Source organism: Amblyomma mixtum, chromosome 5 (assembly GCF_055824585.1).
Source record: "Amblyomma mixtum isolate Tamu chromosome 5, ASM5582458v1, whole genome shotgun sequence".
Classification (NCBI taxonomy): Eukaryota; Metazoa; Arthropoda; class Arachnida; order Ixodida; family Ixodidae; genus Amblyomma; species Amblyomma mixtum.
Genome location: NC_143016.1, coordinates 116,641,893 through 116,661,042, shown reverse-complemented (window position 1 = coordinate 116,661,042; position 19,150 = coordinate 116,641,893). Strand labels below are relative to the sequence as shown.

Below are 19,150 nucleotides of genomic sequence, written 5' to 3'. Positions count from 1 at the left end.
CACTAAAAGTGACCTACCAGGCCAGCGCTCACCTCGAGCACTTTCATGTCCGCATATCGAGCGTGGAGCGTACCTCAATTTTAGGTGTGAGGCTGACATAATTGTGAACTTCGTGTAGCATGAACGCGTTGCATTGCGCGCGTTGTAACAATTATATCGGGGAACAGTTCGAAACGGCTGCACGCCCGCTCGTGAAGGCTGCTTGATGCATGCATGGTACTGCTACAATATGATAGTTAGCATTTGTGCATATATTTACTTTTGTCGCCTTTCTCTCTTTAACAAAGCAGAAGAAAATATTCTAGGCTTGTTGTTGTTGCTGCGACTGACAGAATGAAAAGGAAAGTGCACGGGCCAGCCAACTGGCTCGAGCCGAGCCACCACCGCTGCCACGTGCAGATAGAGGAGAGTTAAAAGATGAGAGGAAAGAGAAAAAGGAAAGAAAAGACGCGCGTCGCAGCGACAACAGCGTCCGCCGAAGCGGACGCTGACTGAAAAAAACAAATAAGCGGCCGTAGCCGCGTTTCTGAAACACCGCTAACAGGTTGTAAACAAATGCGTACGATGCGCATGTAAACTTTTTAGAGCGGTGTCTGCGTGCATATATACACAATGCGACAACGACCTGTGCTGCCGCAGGAGCATTAAACCTCTCCGTTTTAGATAGTATTACTAAAAAAAATTAGCTGTGGCTAATTAGCTCTGGTTAAGCCTGAGTGATTGCGAAAGAGTCCATGAAACTACTCTCGCTCACTGAACTTGTAGAACGCCGCCGGGCTCGCCAGTCTGCGGCATAGGCGCGTTGCTTAGCCAACCGCTCTTGCCTTTCTTCATCTGTCTCCTTGGCACGCCGCCGGCGTTTGCGCGCAGCGTGTCGCTCCAGCGACGCCTTGTACAACTCCTCAGACATGACTAAGTGGAGCGCGCCAGTGGTGCCCCGTTTATCCTCTCCTAGCGAGCGCCCTCACGCGGCGGGCCAAGGAGGCCGTCATGTGGTAGCCGCCGCGCCGAGCGAAGGAACGACTACGGCCGAAGAGACGAGTTGGGGCCCCTGCTCTCCTCTGGTCGTGACGTCACGCTGCCACGTGGTCGTGCGCCGCAGCTGCGCCGGAGCGAAGGAACGACCTCCACAGACGGCAGAAAAAGCCTTCAACGGAAGCAAAGACGCCTTCAGGCGATTCATTCGGTTCGAAGAGTCGGAGAGCTCAGCGGCTCTCCGCGACATGAAGCCCGGTCAGGTTTCCATGCCTCAAGTGAACAGATTAGGGTGCTCACATGTCCTTTGAAGCTTTGGCAGTGTCGTTTTCCCACTCCTTTACAACCGTATCCGCCAAAACACTGACTGTCGGAACCGAACCATTAAGCAGGGAACACATGTCCGGCAACGCGTCCGGCGCGCCGCTCCGGTCGCCGCTTCCGAACTGCCGCACCACAGCAAGCAGGGACACACAAGGAGCGGTGAGCATCGCTGCGCCGCTCAACCCAAGCTCCGCCCACAACCGGCGTCGCACTTCGCCGCCGCGCAGCGGTGCCTGAGCGCTGCTTGGCTTGGTGTACAAATATTGCAAGCAAAGACGGCATCGCCTTGTTATCAGAAAGACTGCATGCTATACTCGAGCGGCGACAAAGCATGCCTGCTTATGTTGCGAGCTTTCGGCAACGGCACCGCTCGCGGGCGCTCCGGGCGACGAGCTCTGCTGCTGCCTGTCTGCCGTGGTCGTCGCTAGGCCTATAGCCTGCTCCGCATCGAAGCGGCAGGGGCCGGCGCTTCGGAAGTCGCCTGCCCTATAATTCAAGGCCTATTCTTCACTCCGCTTCGCTGTCAACAGCATCATCACACAATAAAATAATAGTATGGTCATTTTCCGTGGCGCCTTCAGCAGCGGCTAGCGGGGGCCAGTCGAGCCGGACCCCAGCGTCGGGCCAGCTAGCGGCAGCTGCGAGGCGGTTCTCGCAACTAATTCGCTCGTACCACAGTTGTTACTTTTACCAGCAACTCGGTATTGGCCAATGAACCAGAAAAATGATATAATTTTCTCATTTCCCTATCCCAGGGTTTATTATTTACGTCAAGAACACTCATTAGCTCGTTTTTATGACGCCAGCAGACGCGATCCAGGCTGGTCGACCGGCAGGCTCGGCTTACTTCACGTTCGCACAAGAAAATACAGAACAGCCATGCTACCAGAAAGGATGCTTCCTAGATTCGAGCAACGACAGCATGGGCGTCCGGAGGGGGGGGGGGGGCAAGGGGGGGCGGCTGCACCCCCCTGGAAAATCACTCACTCGAACCGTGAGTGATGGCCGCACGCCAGGGGCGGTGGTGCGCTCAGCCAAAAGGGTAAAAGCAGCCCCGCTTCCACGCTTTGGGTCACATCTGCGAAATGCCGCGTCCGGGCGCGCGTCTTTACGCCGTTTTCAAACCACACCATCGTTAGCTCTGTTGAAGGGCGACCTGTTGCAGACATACAGCCGCACCGGCGAGCATGTGTTTCGAGCCGCCTTGAGATGGGTGTCTGTTTCTTTGATCTCTAGACAGATAGCGACACGGTGGCAGACAGTGCACAGGGCATCTTGTTTTTGCCTTCGTTACGCCGGCCACCGATGACCTCTTCAGGAGGGAAGGACAAATCAGCCGTGTCCACCCCGCTTTGTCGGGCTGCTCAGGGGCAAGCGGGCGATGAGTTGGCGCCGCCGCTCGCTGTCTCCTCCGATCCACGGGAGAGCGCAGTTCGGTAGAAGCGCCGCTTTCAGAATCTTCGGCAAAGGGGATTAGCTGCTTTTGTTCACGGCGACGCAGTCTCTAGAGGCGCCCCCACACCAGCGTTCCTTGCGTCTTCTCCGAAAACCAGCGCCTTTGGTCAACGCAGCCCGATGGCGCCTGCCTGGCTCGCCTGTCACCTCTGGCTGGGTCTCAAATCACAACAGCGCCCATGTACTTTGCGATGTCAGTGCATGGTAAAGAGACCCAGGTGGTCGACATTATCCGGAACTCTGTACTACTCCGTCCCTCATAGCCTGAGTCGTTTTGGGGCTCTGAACCCCATAAAAACACACAAAACAATTTTTCCGACCGGAGTGGAGAGTGTCCCTTCCCCTCGGAAGTCGCGCGGAAGTAAGCCCTTGCACGTGTGCGCGCCGCTGTGTTTGTGCTTCGGTGTTTTTAGTGGCCGGTTGTCAACGAAGCTGAAAACAACCGAGACAGCGGACGAGAAAACGACGAGCGGCGAGCAGTGTGTGTGTGCGGTTGCTCGACTGTGCGGATGCGCGAGCAAGATGGAGCGAGGTGTATGAAGCTGCGAGCGTGCACTTTTCTTGTAAATAAGTTTTCGTTGTATATATAGTCATCTTTTGTTTTCAACGTACGCGTTCAACCGTTTTTCCAATCAATGTGTATGATGAGTGTGCACCGAGAGCGTGTAATGAAGCACAGAAATGAATTTATCACCCGCGTAATCACGCAATTCGCCCAGAAAAATCCGAGGCGCCTACAGTTGCTGTTCAAGGAAGACTGACTGAGTGACTGTAGTTGCGTGTTTGTGACCATATTGTGCTGTGTGCTGGTCATCAATCCGGGTGAGTCGAGAACCCGTATGCAGCAAGACTGAGCACTCTTCTCCACGAAGTGACAGTATCTTTTTGCATTTTTTATTAATTTTGATTGTTTCTTCGTTGATAAACTCCAATGTATCTCTCCTAGCCACGCTTTAATTTTGTAATTTTTCTTTCATGTGTGTATTTAACTTATTTTTTATTTATATATAAATAAATAAATTTACTCCGCAAATAGTGCCTTTTTGCTACGAACATACCCCCCCCCCCCCCCTCCGGCGCCAACAACCAATGGGCCCCCCCCTGCAAAAAATTCCGCGGACGCCCTTGAACGACAGCATGCCTGTGCTAGAGTGGAGCTTTCGGCAACGACATCGCCTGCGGCAACGCCGGGCGACGAACTGCGCGCTAGTCCCCGACTGCCCTAGTCGTCGCTAGGCCTAGTGGTTTCGTATCGACGCCGCAGCCGCGGGCTCTTCGGGACTGGCCAGCGCTCAAAAAAGGTGCTACACTCGGCACCCCTTGTTCGTTCTCCCAAATCCGGGACTGTTTGAACGAAGACATGGTGTTCGGTGAAAACAGCGCTGTCAAACTAACCCGATTTCACAAGCAGTTGCGCTACGCCACCGCCGCCGCGATGCACTCTGGGAGTTGTGGTACTCCGGCCGGCGGCCGCGTCAGCGCGGTGCGTGGCGCACGCGCGAGAAGCAGCCCTGTTTGCGTCGCCACATGGTGTTTCTCTGCGTGAATGCTGTATTTGCGGGACAAGTGCATTCACCTGAGGAGTGTCGTGAGCTCCGACAACTCCCGGATTTTCCGTTTTCTAGAAGAGAAAAAGTTGCCAAGACATTGCGTAGAAGCTGTTCACGAGAGGCAGCTGAAGAAGTGCTGTTCAGTACATTTAGCCGTACTGTCCCTGTTGATCAGTGGACAAACACAAATGGGAAATTTTCAAGTTCTGAACTGTATTAAAGGCAGCCCTTTGAGGCATTCCTTGAGCTTTGAGGCAGTCCCTTAAATTGTTAAAAAGAAGGCAATCGGATTTGCCTTCGTGCTGCGTCGTCAAGCCTTCTTTGCAGCGATTTATGCCCGGTGCAAGGTTGTAAGGGAACAAGTGTGCTAAGATTTATTGTTATATTCAGGAATCCACAATGTTAGCTTGATGCACGTATTCACTCCTGATGTCTCGAGCGATACTAGCGATAATGTTTTCTCTATTTCACGGAATGAGAAAGCGAGGCTATAAAACTGTCGAAATGTGGAATAATTTCCAACGTTTTGTTGCTCACTGGTCGTTGAGTATACATGGTATTCCAGTAACAGCCACATGCCATTTATGCCGGGATATCACCCACATTTTGTCCGTATGTTTGGATAAAAAAGGCCATCTAGTGTTTACCAATCAGTCAACCTGTTCAGACTCGTACTACGAAAATAGCGAAAGTGAGTCGTAAGGGAGACGCCCTGGCAGAAGATTATATTAACCTAAATAAAAAAGCAATTAGTTTATCAATAATCAAAATAAAACTATTCGTCACGAAATTAAAATCCCCTAAACCCTAATTAGGCGTACTCAAAAGCTCCCCGATTGGCTTCTCCTTTTCTCATTTTGTACTGAACACAAGCATTTGTCACATCTCCATTTAGAAAAAGGGCATAGCTCGCTCGAATCGCTCACCTTTTCTGCTGGTGACCCGCCGAGCACGTCGTGAATAAATGTATGTGTTTACGTGAATAAGAAAAAAACAATCGCATGGCCGGTTTTAATCAAGGGATATGATGAAGAAATAAAGGCAACAAACGCTGTGTGACACGTCTATAGCGAATGCCTAGATGAATACAGCGAATACTGAAACAGCAAAATGAGGTGGCAAGGAATGTAAATACTGTCTGAAGACGTTAATTAAATCGCGTGCATCGCTATGCGTTCAAATGTTATGCTGACAAAATTAACGAAAGCGGCGGTCAAGCGCGTTTTTATCGCCACTTGCAGCATTTTCCAAAGCAAGGTTCGAGGAACACACGCAGCGTCGCCACCGCGGCCACTCCACTTCATGCGGCAACTGACCACCCTCTCTGCGCTGCTCCTACCGCAATTAGCATTGCACCCCTCGAAACTCCGCTGTGGAGCCTCTGTTTCCTTTATAGAGCTCAACACAATAAACGAAACGGCGCAAAGCTACTGCGGCCGGGTATAATGCCAGTCAAGGCGCAAAGTAATGTAGGCCTCGTGCAGACGACGCCACGAAGGACTACAGCCAAGATGGCGGCTGGCTACTTCCGGTAAACGCGCGCATGCGCAGTAGGCTTTGTGAAATCGGTCTAACACACCGCTCACCACGGTACCTCTGTCGTGCTCACCTGTGACGTCGCAAACTCGACGTCATCGTGACGTTGACGCTCTGCGCGCTCGCATTGGCTGCCGCTGCCCGCCGGAGCGGCGTGCCGGACATTCGCCGGACGCGGTGCACCGGATATATCTACGCGGTTTGACGCGTCCGGCGGTCGCCGGCTGGCCGGAGCGGCGCCGCCGGACGCGGCGAGCCGGACCGGATTCGGAGCGCCCGCCTGATATGTGTCCCCGCCTTCAGACGCAGCAGCCGTCAAGGCAGGCGCCGTGCAGTCAGAAGGCGTGTAATGGCGGCGTGATCACGTGATCAAAGGCGGCCCCCATGATGCGGCGCTACGTCTCCTCTTTCCCCTCTCTCCGGTTCTCTGAGGTGCGCCCTCTCATTGGCTGTTTCCAGGGAGCGCGCCCGCTTTTCCTCTCGTTCCCCCTTTTTGTCTTCATCTGTAGATTTTGCACCCGCCGCTGTGGCTCACTGGTAACGGCGCCCCGCTACCGAGTTGTAGTAGTCAGCTAGTTCGAATACCGCGGCAGCCACGTTTCTATGGTGTCCACCGAGAATGCCATTTGCTTTCCTCAAAAACCAATTTACCAATTTCACCTGTGAAAATTGGTTTCTGAGGAAGAGAAATGACGCAGTCTGTCTCACATATCTCTGTGGACATGCGAACCTAAGGGAAGCAATAAAGTAGGGAGTGAAAGGAGAAAGGTTGGTTTGGTTTAAGGGGTTCACCATCCAAAAGCGACTCAAGGAGAGGTGCTGAAGTGGAGGGCTCCACGCCTGGAGTCCTCCAGAACAATTTCGACCACCTGGGGATCTTTAACATACACTGAACTGCACAACACACGGGGTGCCTATTGCGTGTGCTGTGTAGTGTTAGAGTACGTCAAGGATCTCCAGGTGGTCGAAATATCAGGAGGGAGCCCTGAGAGAGCCCTCCACTACGGCACAGAGTGAGGCAGTTTCTGCGTCTCTGCTACCCTGGAAACCAATTTGTTTACTTGCCAGAACCTCACGAGCTGAGGTAATTTAAGCGACAGCTATTAAGCCCATTCTGGCGACACAGATGGCAGGCATCCAGGCAGACGAGAGCCAGCCAGAGGAAAATCCTGAGGGCATACCGTGTCATGGTGCCGTTCATGCCGTCTGCAATCTTCCAGAGTGTGGCCGTGAGCAGCTGCGATTAGTATACCGCAATCAGCGCTGGATTAAGGGGGGGTCTAAGGGGGCTGCAGCCCATGGCCTCACCTCCGACAGCAGAAGGGGCCCCTTTATTCTGACTTGCTTAGTATACGGAACCATGGGCAATGGAACTTTGAGCGACATGTATGAAGCGAGAAGACCAGAACGAGGAGATGGGCCCCCACCTTATGTAACTTCGTTTAGCCTAATCAGTTGGGGAGAGCTTGTCGAGCTGCAAAAACAGGAATACCCCGCCACCCCGGAGGGGGCCCCCTTTCTTACGAAGAGATATATGCGTTTGCTTACGAATTATGGAAAGCTTTTCGTGTTTTTCTGTCAATCCCCCCCGTCCAGTGGCTTCTGAAGGTGTAGTGTCAGCATCCTGGCGTCGGCATAACATCCGTTTTTACAGAGCGGTGAGGAGGGACTCCCGCCTCGCCGCCAAGCATTCTTCTGGAACTGCTTTCATAATCCGGTAAAAATCAACGAATTGAATTTTTAAAACCCCACATATATCCGCTAATATGCCGTGCGGTGCTAGATGTAAAAAATAGTTGCTTTGCGCCCTCTGCATGACTAAGGAAATGCAACGCTTAATTGTCACGAATACGGTTGGAGCAGGGTAGACAAAACCAAACCAGAATGTGCAGCGGAATTCGAAGCGCCGTCTACTTTTGCGATTATCATATACAGACTGTTGACAAAATAAACGCGCGCATCAGGATGCTTCTCTCAGCTACGCGGGTGGATTGTTCGAGTTCGAATTTCGCACAGATATGACATTTGGTCGTCAGAATTATTTTACACAACATCGGATTTTCTTCTTTAGGTGTACGAAATTGAAAAAACAAATCCGCCTCTTCTAGCTTCTTGGAAGTCCAACAGTTTCACTTTGTGCTCCGGCGGCCACTAGGAAAGTGAAACACTCGTTTATGGGTTTATGTTTAGTATAATGGGCTTTAACGTCCCAAATCAAGTCTGGCTATGTGGGACGCCGTAGTGGAAGGCTCCGGATAATTTCGACCGCCTCAAGTGCACTGATGTTGCATAGTGCACGGGCCTCTAGCATTTCGCCTCCAGCGAAATGCGACCGCCACGGCCGGGGCAATTCATTTTGTTCGTTCTTTTTTTTTTTTTTTTGGGGGGGGGGGGGGATTGGTTTTGTAGAGCCAGGTGAAATTTAATTTTCGAGGAAAAAAAGGCGCAGTAACTGGCTCACCTCTAGGTGGACACCTTAACAGTGTCTTGAGGGGAGGGAAGAAGGTGTGAATGGAAGGAGAGAAAGAGGCGCCGTTGGTTTATTGGTTTATCGGGGTTTAATGTCCCAAAGCGACTCAGGTTATGAGGGACGCCGTAGTGAGGGGCTCCGGAAATTTTGACCACCTGGGGTTCTTTAATGTGCACTGACATCGCACAGTACACGGGCCTCTAGAAATTCGCCTCCATCGAAATTCAACTGCCGTGCCGGGATCGAACCCACATCATTCGGGTCAGCAGCCGATCACCATAACCCCTGATTCACAGCGGCGGGAAAAAAAAGAGGTGCCGTTGTGGAGGGCTCAGGAATATTGAAGCGAAGGCTCCAATACGGGACCTCGTGCTTCGATCGCCGGGTGCCTAGTTTTCACCTTCAAATGACCTTGAGCTTCGAAAGTAAACGAAAGGTACATAACTGGCCCTTTGGGGCAGTGAACACCTTAGTCGCGATTCAAACTACGAAACCAATGGAGCGGGAGCTTGGAAGCAAAGGAAAAGCGCATAACTGCCCTCTTGGGACACTGGACACTTCAGTCTTGCTTTAAGCTATGTGGCGGTAGAAACAGATATGGGCTGCATGCGTTGGCATTGACTGCGTTGTGCCAGAAACGCGGCACTGAAGCCATAGGCCGTCGGCGTTTATTGTGTTCATTGCCATTGGCGTTTTACGCTCCGATGATTTTAAGGAAAGGAAGTGCGCATAACTGGCTCCCTGGGTCAGTGGACGCCTGAATCGCGATTATAGGTGCGTGGGGTGATCAGAGAGAGATGTGGCCTGCATGCGTTAGCGCTGACAGCATTGTGGCAGACACGTGGCACTGCTGCAATAGGCCGCAGCGTTCATTGGGTGAGCAAACTCTCGCGATCAGCCATCAACTAACTGCCACCTGGCAGGGTGGGTGCGCTGCCTATCCAGTGTCCGAAACATACTCAACGTTACAGACACCAAGCCGCTTATAGTTGCCGGATACGCCATAGCTTTCGCTCTATAACGAGGTTCAGAAGTAGTTGAACCGCAGCTAATTTTTTTTTTTTTGACCACCTGGGGATTTTTAATGTGCTCTGAAATCGCACAGCACACAGGCGCCTCTTTGCATTTCGCCTCCATCAAAACGTAGCCGCTGTGCGGCTGGGTTTGAACCCAGGTACTCGGCTCAGCGCCGAGCACGCTCACCACTGACCAGGACTTAAATTCTTCTATTGAAATGTGTCCCACGAGGGCAGTAGTAAACGTTCATCGTGTAATCAAATTGATATTAATAACTTTTAATAATACCCTCCCTATCGGCACTAATTAACGAGTGTTTCTATTTCCCAGTCGCTGCCGGAGCACCCAGCTCAACTTTAGGAATCTAGCTCAGCCTGCTTGCTTTTCTTTAATGCGTTGGCAATAAGTGCTGCGAGCAAAAACCCGTCTGTCGGCTTGTGTATGGTGTCATTGAAAGAGGAGAGGAGGCGGCGCGCACAGAGCGCTGAAATGCAGTCCTGCATGTTGTCGGTCGACTCAAGTGGCTCTTCCATGGCTTTCGGCGTTTGGCCACGGACGAACACTTGTTGCGCGTTCCAAGAGTCACGTTGTGTTCTGTGCGCTGTAAAACTAATGTTACTGCGTTACTGTTGCATGAATCCCATTGACCGCACTTCGTTCTTTGTAATTAGGTGGAATTTCAATGAAACATGGGATATATTCCAGTAGTGTAGCAGGGGGCGGGGGAGTCAGTGGAGGGAAAGGGGGCCTACATGTGCATGAGCCCAGGGCCCCAATTTTTCTTAATCCGGCCCTGACATTCTCATTACTAGGTTTCACAAAATCGGTATGTAGAGAGATTATCCTGGTGCTGCAGCAATAATCAAGATACTGCATCAGCGCAAAAAGAACGGGGATGTTGCATTTTTCTGCGTTACATGTTACCACTGCAATTCATTTCATCCATGCCAAATCCTTTACAGAGCTTTTGAGGTACACATTATCATTTGTTCACTGGCAGTCTGCTGGTAGGTACCTGGCCGAGAGGCACCAGCATTTAAGGTCAAGTAAGGTCGACCGATGGTGTTGAAAAAACATCAATGTGCTGCCATATGTCCCACGCTGGCCAAGACCAACTTGAACAAGATGAGAGACAACTACAAGCAACATCGCCACGTCTTTATTTTTCCTCTCAAGTATGCTATGTCAATAGACATTTCTCCGGTGCCACGAAAAATAGGCAGTCTCCGTTTCTCTCCGTCACTGTCCAGACCTGCGATGAGTATTTTTAAAAAGACGCCTCGGGTAATGGCGGCGACTGTAGTTCTCAGCTGCACCTCAAGTTCGTGAAGTTAATGTTACTAAAAAAAAAAAAATGTCTCTGGGTAGAATCACACCTTCATATACAAATGAAAACCTTAAAAATATCCTTTTTATACAATATATATATATATATGTATAGATATATACACTCTGTACACCGATAAATTTGCAAGGGACAACAACTTAACAGTTATATTATACCACACAATATGTACACATTTGTTATTTACACACGATTAGCTTGGTCTGTACACAATATGGCGCAGTGATCAATCATTAGCACACGACAAGCTTGCCAGACTGAATTTGCACAATGGGCAAATCGTACCATGTAATAGCAAGGCTGGGAAATGGAACTGCACGATGACCAAACACACAAAAGCTATGAAACTTGCACGCCACAGTTAAAATGGCAAATTGCCCTTTACCTCCAAGTTGTGCGCATCACTAACTAAAATAGGGCAAGAATTAAAAACGTTTTCAAAACACAAAAGCCACAATTCACCGTTGTCTCCCGCGTGACTAACAAAAGGTATTACCACAATTCGTGCCTGGGTTACGACCGACCAGGTGCGACTAGTGCTCCTGCCTGGTCAGACACTATGTTTAGCTTTGTCGACACGTCTGGTAAAACAAATAATTCGTCCCAAAAAAATGTCTCTAAAAAGTCGTGACAAATATTTGAAACTCTGAGCACCAAGCACGCAACAGTAAATCACTCACCCAAGCAGTTTTGCAGCTGTGTTTTGGCAATATAATATTACAACAGTAGCCACAACAAAAATGGCGATAACAAATAAAAAAGAGCCAACAAATGTCAAAAGTAGCGTGTGCTGTGGCAAAAAAAATATGCCGCACATACGAGTGACAAATAAAAACAGTCGCTGATAGCGTACACAATGTACAGTGTGCGTGATTCGAATGAAAGCAGCCTGAAAATCAGTTGATTTTCAAGCGGCAAAAAAACAAACAAACAAAAAGGGATGCGGGGCAGGTAGAGGGGGTGGGGAGGCCAATAGAGCCAGCAGTGTGCGAAACCCCCGTATGTACACGTGACTGCACTGCACTCCTTCCGTGTGGGGTCCCGTATGTACAGCATGCTCGTAAGTAGAAGGCGGAGAAGTGCTTCTGGTTGAGAGCGTTCCGCATGCGAGCAGCCCTTCACGGCGTCGTGTGCCGAACGACACGGCTGCCGCTCCGCATCATCGCTGAACACTTGGGTGTGCGCTTGTGCTTGTGTGTCTGTTACAAACTTGTGCTTGTGTGTCTACTACAGACAGCCAGATCACTCTCAGCTGGGCTTTGACCTCTTTGGCGAAGACAGCAAGTGGCTCTGCAGAGGAAAGAAAAAAGGGGAAGTTGGATGGCTTGCGTAACATGGAAGCTGAAAGATCACCGGAAGACTAAGCTGCACCACGCCAGCTACTAAGCCATGGTGCAATAAACACGCCTTGCTTCGCTACAGCATCACATGTTACTAACAACAGGTTGTGTGACTTGAAATAAACGAAAATGCCCCACTTAACGCATGCCACATCAATTCGGCTCTTGCTGAGTTGTTTCAATAACATGTAACACGAGACCTTATCTCTTTAAAGGTGCACTGAAGAGGAATCTGAACTTGTCTTTTTGCCGCGGGAACTCGATCTACACGTTCCGAGCTTTCTTAGAAACTTTGATTTATTGCCCTGTGTGGCCGATTTCCCTAATTAAATCGAATTAACGTCCGGCTCCCGCCTTTTTTTTTTTTAATTCTCCCTCGTACGGTGGGCGGAGTCGATCAACACGTGGAGCGCCTTTCACCCAGTCCCGTGGCGGCTTGCCGCTCTGCCATCGGCGGAGTAATACGTAGTAGTCCGTAGTAGAGATGTAAAATTTCAAGAAATTTTTAACGGCGTGAAAAAAACCATTTTTTTCGGGTTTTTTTCCTGAAAAATTGGAAATTTTGCAAAACGTATCAAAAACAGATTTATTTGCAACAGCACAACAATCAATAATAATTCTCCGAAGTTCAGTCGAATATGCAGTTATAGATGTCATATTGTGAAACGAACTTCTTGTTCTATTGCACCAAGAAAGGGAACATGAAAACTGATCTACAAGTCACTCCATATCGGACTCAGGGTCAGTGTCACTGGATGCGGCACTACGCGCAGCAGCATGGCCTGAAGTTGTGTCCACAGCTAGGTTCGACTGCACATACACAAGCTTTCGAACGCGTTCCCCTGAAAGCCTGTTGTGAATCCTTGTTGGCACGTTTCCAAAACGTGACCAGTTTCGTTCGCAGCTGGCGGTTGATTGTGGTATCTGCAGCAGTCGGCAAGCCAGACGAGTTAGCGGCTGGTTAGTGCAAAGGCCTTGCCACCAGGTAGATGGGGCCACGTGCATCGCTGAGTCCCAGACCCCTGTCCTGGACCAAATTCCTGCGAATGTCCTCTACTCTGCTACGTTGGAAATCAAGAAGCTAGGCTCGTATTTGGCTAAAACCGCTCACGCGCACAGCAGCCTATGTTATTTATGCCGTGTGTGCCGCGCTGTAGAATTTGAAGCCATTTTGTTCTACTTGAGCCGTGAGTTCGAGTATTAGTGTGTTTTTAAGTCAAGCCTGGATCTTATATGTGACCTGGCCTTCAAACCGCGTTCTCGCAGCACGAACATTTTAAAAGCCCTACCTGGCACCGGCGATGACGACTGCTCTGCAATAGTTCAACTATGCACACTGTAATTGTTTTCAAAGCAAAATCAAAAGCTTAAACTAAAAGCAAGCAATTAAAAACCTTGAAATTGCATTGTGAAATTTTCGATGTTTCTTTCCATTTTTCCTCGTCTGAAAAAAACGAAAAAAACCATTTTTTTTCCAAAATTGCAGTGTTTTTTTCAGGCCTTCACATCTCTAGTCCGTAGTAGCAAATAGTCTGCGCGTATTTTTAGTTCTTCGGGCTTATTTTGTGGCTATATTATCTGCGAATGAAACTATTTATTCCTGGAAACCTAAAAAACAAAATAAAGCAATAGCAAAGCCTCCACGGGACTGGGTGAAAGGCGCTCCACGCGTTGGTCGACTCCGCCCACCGTACGAGGCAGAATTTAAAAAAAAAGGCAGGAGCCGGACGTTAATTCGATTTAATTGGGGAAATCGGCCACACAGGGCAATAAGTCACTGTTTCTAAGAATGCTAGGAACGTGTAGATCGAGTTCCCGCGGCAAAAAGAGAAGTTCAGAATCCTCTTCAGTGCACCTTTAAGTAAGGCTTTTTGACGGGCTAGTTGGTACATATTCATATTTGATAGGCTGTGCTTTTAATGTGCTTGTTTTTTTATTTGTCGCCCTGTACACAGTTTTTATCCCCATCTTTCACTTGTTTCTTTTCTTTGTCATAAATTTCGTCATGTTGTTAGGCACATTTTTATGGTGTTATGCCCTTCTTTTCCAGTGTCTTTCATACAGCTCTGTTTTGTCATGTTGTTATGCATTGTTGTCAGCCGATACGAATGCCCCTTTTTTTACCATACCTTGGTACGTGTTCGATATGTTCACATTCTTGGGTTTGTTATATTCTCACTTGGATATGCCTTTTTGCTCTTCCTTTTGTTTCGTTGTTGGGTTCGCGCTCCGTCAAACAGCTCATCTCTGGTTATCAGCGGATATATAAGTGCGCCTGGCTTCTTTTGCCGTCATTAAAGTTGAAAGTTGCGCTTCTTTCCTGTCGTCTATCCTTTTCCTGAGAACGTCTTTTTAGCGCACAGCCTATCAAATATGTCTTTAAGTGTGTACAGGAGCAGGATTTCAATCCTACTGTTTCAAGCTGGAAAAATCACTACTGGAAACGCAACACCACTCTTCATTATGCACTGAGCACTGTGTGAATCAGTGGGCAGTGGCCGTGAATGGGCTTTGGAATGAAAAAAAAGGGCAGTCCAAAGTGAATCCTCAGGCTGCCTTTTTAAATTTTGTGATCTTTCCTTTTTTTTTGCAGACTGAAGTCCTTTCATTTTTCTCTACACATTAGCAGTATTGTTGCAGCAGTATGATTCAAACAGAGTAACGTTATCATTTATAGATGATTGCCCTCGCATGTGTCTATACCACTTAGCAGCCAGTCATGTCATTATCTGTGGAAAAAAATTACTGATTTACCCAGAACAGGAAGAGTCATAGATTAGAATACCAAACGAACCCTGACAACAAAAAGTTAAAAAAGAATGAACCAAGAGCAGTTAATAAAAAAGATACCAAACGAACCCTGACAACAAACAGTTAAAAAAGAATGAACCAAGAGCAGTTAATAAAAAAAATACCAAACGAACCCTGACAACAAACAGTTAAAAAAGAATGAACCAAGAGCAGTTAATACAAAAAATACCAAACGAACCTTGACAACAAACAGTTAAAGAATGAACCAAGAGCAGTTAATACAAAAAATACCAAACGAACCTTGACAACAAACAGTTAAAAAAGAATGAACCAAGAGCAGTTAATAAAAAAGATACCAAACGAACCCTGACAACAAACAGTTAAAAAAGAATGAACCAAGAGCAGCTAATAAAAAAATACCAAACGAACCCTGACAACAAACAGTTAAAAAAGAATGAATCAAGAGCAGTTAATACAAAAAATACCAAACGAACCCTGACAACAAACAGTTAAAAAAGAATGAACCAAGAGCAGTTAATAAAAAGGATACCAAACGAACCCTGACAACAAACAGTTAAAAAAGAATGAACCAAGAGCAGTTAATAAAAAAATACCAAACGAACCCTGACAACAAACAGTTAAAAAAGAATGAATCAAGAGCAGTTAATAAATAAACGGTCAGCAGAGAAAAGGTAGTGAGATCGGACAAAAAATTCATTGAGCGAGCCAGTACCACTTAAAAGCAAAGCAGCATGAACCGACAGCACTTTGACGGTACGACTAGCATAAGAATACTTCACCGTTGTGACAGCATCATAGGTAGCTAGTGTTCTGTTCTCTGTATTAAGGTGGCACTGACTTTCTAACCATTACTCTGCAATCACTCCTCACCTTATCACAAGGACACAGATTAGTGCATGCAAGTCATTTCAAGCTTTTGATTTGTACACAACAAGCTTCTTTAATAAGGGAAGGCAGCAACCGTTATAAAGCTCAAGCAAAACTCAGGGATTGGTCACACAAACAACTCAAGATTTTTCAAATCATGATAGGTACTCAAGGTTGTGCTGCACTTAAAAGAGCTCACACTGTTGTTCTGGCAAAGAGAAGAAAATCAACTTCATAATGCTTACGAAAGAAGCCAACAGCTACTGAAATCAAGGAGAGCAAAAGGTAAAGGTGCCGATTAGGGTGATTGGGGCATCAAATAGCATGAACAAAGAATAGGTTGGGGCAACCAAAAAGGAAGTAAAAATAATATGCCCCTGCCTGCACCACGTACACAGAACAGGCTTAATAGCGTGAACAGGGTGACGCATATGTATCGCCTCAACAATACAGCGCTGGCACCAACGCGCAGCATAGTTTCTATTACTCGCATGCCACGTACTGCGCCGGACTAGTTGATACACAATCCATCACGCTGGACTGGCCAAATGAACCTTGCATTGCACTTTTCTCACCGCCCTTTTCACGCACGCACCTAGCGGCACCACTCCAATAACCCAATGTACCGTAAAAACCGGAATATAGGTCGGACCGGAATATAGGTCGACCCCCCCAATTAACCAATTCTAAAAATGAAAAAAAAACATCTTTTTCAACAGCAAAAGTACCGAAAGACAACCTATTTTGAAACAAATGCGACTCAACCGGCTGCACTATGGTGACAGTATTTATTTTCATTTAGATGCTGCTCGTATGTACACCCGGCCAGTTCTTTAACACTATTGCGCGACCATCAACCCGTGTGGCACTGAGTGGTGAAGGCGCTGAGTGGCGAAATAAGAGAGATACACCTGTGTACACATGCGCTTAACTCTCGCTTCTTTCGCCACTCCGTGATAAGGTGCTGACAAACACGTGAGGCAATGGTTGTGCGATACTGTTAAAGAATTGGCTGGGTGTGCAGTACACAGAAGGGCACGAAGCGCGCAAGCGTTGCACCGAGTCATCAAAATCGTCCGAACTCGAGTCGGATGACAATTGCTTCTCGCTGCCCACGTCCCATAGAGCATCATCCTCTGTGCCGTCTAGCGCATTGCTTATGCTGCATTTTCTGAAAGACTTGCATACCATCTCTGAAGGGAGAGATTTCCATGTCGACAACACCCAGCCACAAACCAACATAACTTTGTGACAACGGAAACGCAAATTGGCCGTGGCACAACATAAAACATACCGCGCTGCTGCTGATGGCGATGGCGTTGGAGGCTGTTGACTTCAGCTGCCCACTGTTGCAAGACTTCCGTAGTTTTTCCACCAATGACCGGTATAAAAGACGGGGGTCGACATTTTACCATGGTTTTTTGAAAAAAAGTTTGACCTGTATTCCGGTTTTTACGGTACCCAACTTTGGCCACAGCACTTCTGCATGCCAAAAACCTTATCAGTAGGGGTGTGCGAATATTCGAAATTTTCGAATATAATTCGAATATTATATTTTTAGTATTCGTGTTCGATTCGAAATCCAGGTATTCGTGTTGTTTCGAATACTCGACACGACGCAAATATTCGTATCTAGCCGAATATTCTGTTGCGAGCACCAGCGTTCATTTCGGTCCGCAAGTCCTATCGACAGAGACATAACAACATGGCGGCGCCCAGAGAAATGCGTAACGTTGGGCCATGCAGTAGCTGACTGCGATGGTGAACTTCTTTGTGGCTATACCTGCGAAGCTGGTATAGTCAGAGCTGTGCACGAAATACCTCGCAATACGTGTCAGTTCAGTGCCAATTGAGAGGGCATTTTCTTTGGCTGGAGAAGTCGTTTCAGCTAGAAGGGAACTACTTCTGCCTGATCATGTGGAGCAGCCGGTTTTTCCTTCTAGACAACCTTTTATGTTCATCCCAGCAACGCGCTTTTGTGCTTATGGCAAGCTAGCCTTGATCAATGCTGTGTACTAGCCATCTTCTCTGATATTTCCACTATTTTCACTCTTCTAAGAACAATGTTCGAGACTTTGATACTTTTTGTGCAGCCACACACACCTTTCGTGCTCATTTCATCACTGACAGTTGAACTGTGATGTTCTTGGGTGCTGAAATAAATGTTTTGTAGTGGTTAAATGCGTCTGCCCTTGATTATTTGATATTCGATTCGATATTCGGAACCAAGTATTCGTATTCGATTCGTATTCGAAAAATTTGATATTTGCACACCCCTACTTATCAGTAATAGAGTTACATCAAGAGAGAAGCATGACTACGTTCTACTCATGTCGAAGCAACTTAAAGCAGCCAACAGTGACATTGCAACCATGAGTCCATATGAGCTACTGCTGCAAGAGAAGTTAATTGTCAAATAGCAACTGTAGTTTCATTCAGTGCAGAGGTAGCAGCTGCAAAGTGCTGTAAGCAGTTGAACAGCATTTTGGATAATTCGAGAGCCCACTTAATTCGAATATTTTGCGCAGTCCAACAGGCCTTGAATTTACGAGGTTCTACTGTAGTTAGGCCAAGCATGAGAAGCTGGGCAGGTGAGCAGAATCTAGCTCTGCAACAACAAACTTTGCCTCAAGCTCCCAAAGCCACGCCTCCTCATGACTAAGATGTACAACAGGTTGTTCCCCCGCTGACTACTGCTCTGATGCCACCCCTCGAAAGCTTGCTCAGCTTTGCTTTAACAGTGTTGAATGCCACAGGGAGCAAGAAGTTCACTCAGGTTGTGTAGATTTGCTGCCCAGATTTAACAATCCACAGAAAATCACCCCTAGCACTTCACACTTCGAAACTAAGGGGGCTGGGGCATGCGATGTGCAGGTACGGCGAGGCAGAAGGGTTGCACTCAGGAGCCACTCTCCCTTACCTTCTGCCACTTCTCGACCAATCGATTGTACTCCTGCAGGTAGAAGGCAAACACTTCCTCACAGTCCTGCCACGCCTCGTGGTCAGGAGGGTTGTACGTCTGGCAGTTGCGTTTCACCAACATCATGTCCTCGTGGAAGTCCGTTATGTCCCGGTACTGGCCGCTCTGCACACGCGAAGCCACACAGCACAAAGGCTGAAGCATCGGGGCTTGCACACTTGTACTGAACAATGAAATGATAACTCTGAACTAGCCTGACAGGCCAACAAGCAAAATACCTCAGTGCACTAAAAATGACCATGCATTAACCAAATGTTTAGGGGAATCCCCCAAGGTGGAGTAGATTTGTAATAAGGGAGTAATTACTCATTGACGTCCACCCGAGCGCAGCCATACGGCTACAAAGGAAAGCTATACAGCTTTCTCAGAAACTTCGTAGTTAAAGAAAAATTCGTCCTGGTCCGGGGATCGAACCCGGGACCACCGCTTCACCGGAGCAGTCGCTCTACCAATTGAGCTAACCGGGACGGCAAGCTTATGGTAGGGCGAGAGCGAATTGATCAATAACTCGGGTGGACG

The 19,150-nt window shown here is 48.1% G+C and overlaps 1 protein-coding gene across 4 annotated transcripts in view; it reads right to left on the bottom strand.

Annotated features, from left to right (window-relative positions):
• Window positions 1–10,464: 10,464 nt before the first annotated feature.
• The window catches only part of LOC149343427 (uncharacterized), a 104,608-nt gene continuing 95,922 nt past the window's right edge, over window positions 10,465–19,150 (bottom strand). For all 4 annotated transcript variants that reach the window (XM_089545915.1, XM_089545914.1, XM_089545913.1 and 1 more), the window contains exons 22-23: window positions 18,572–18,736; window positions 10,465–11,962 (exon numbers count right to left, since the gene is read on the bottom strand). In XM_089545915.1, coding sequence (XP_089402041.1) covers window positions 11,921–11,962; window positions 18,572–18,736 — 207 coding nt within the window. In that variant the 3' untranslated portion in view covers window positions 10,465–11,920. The remainder of the gene's footprint in view (window positions 11,963–18,571; window positions 18,737–19,150) is intronic.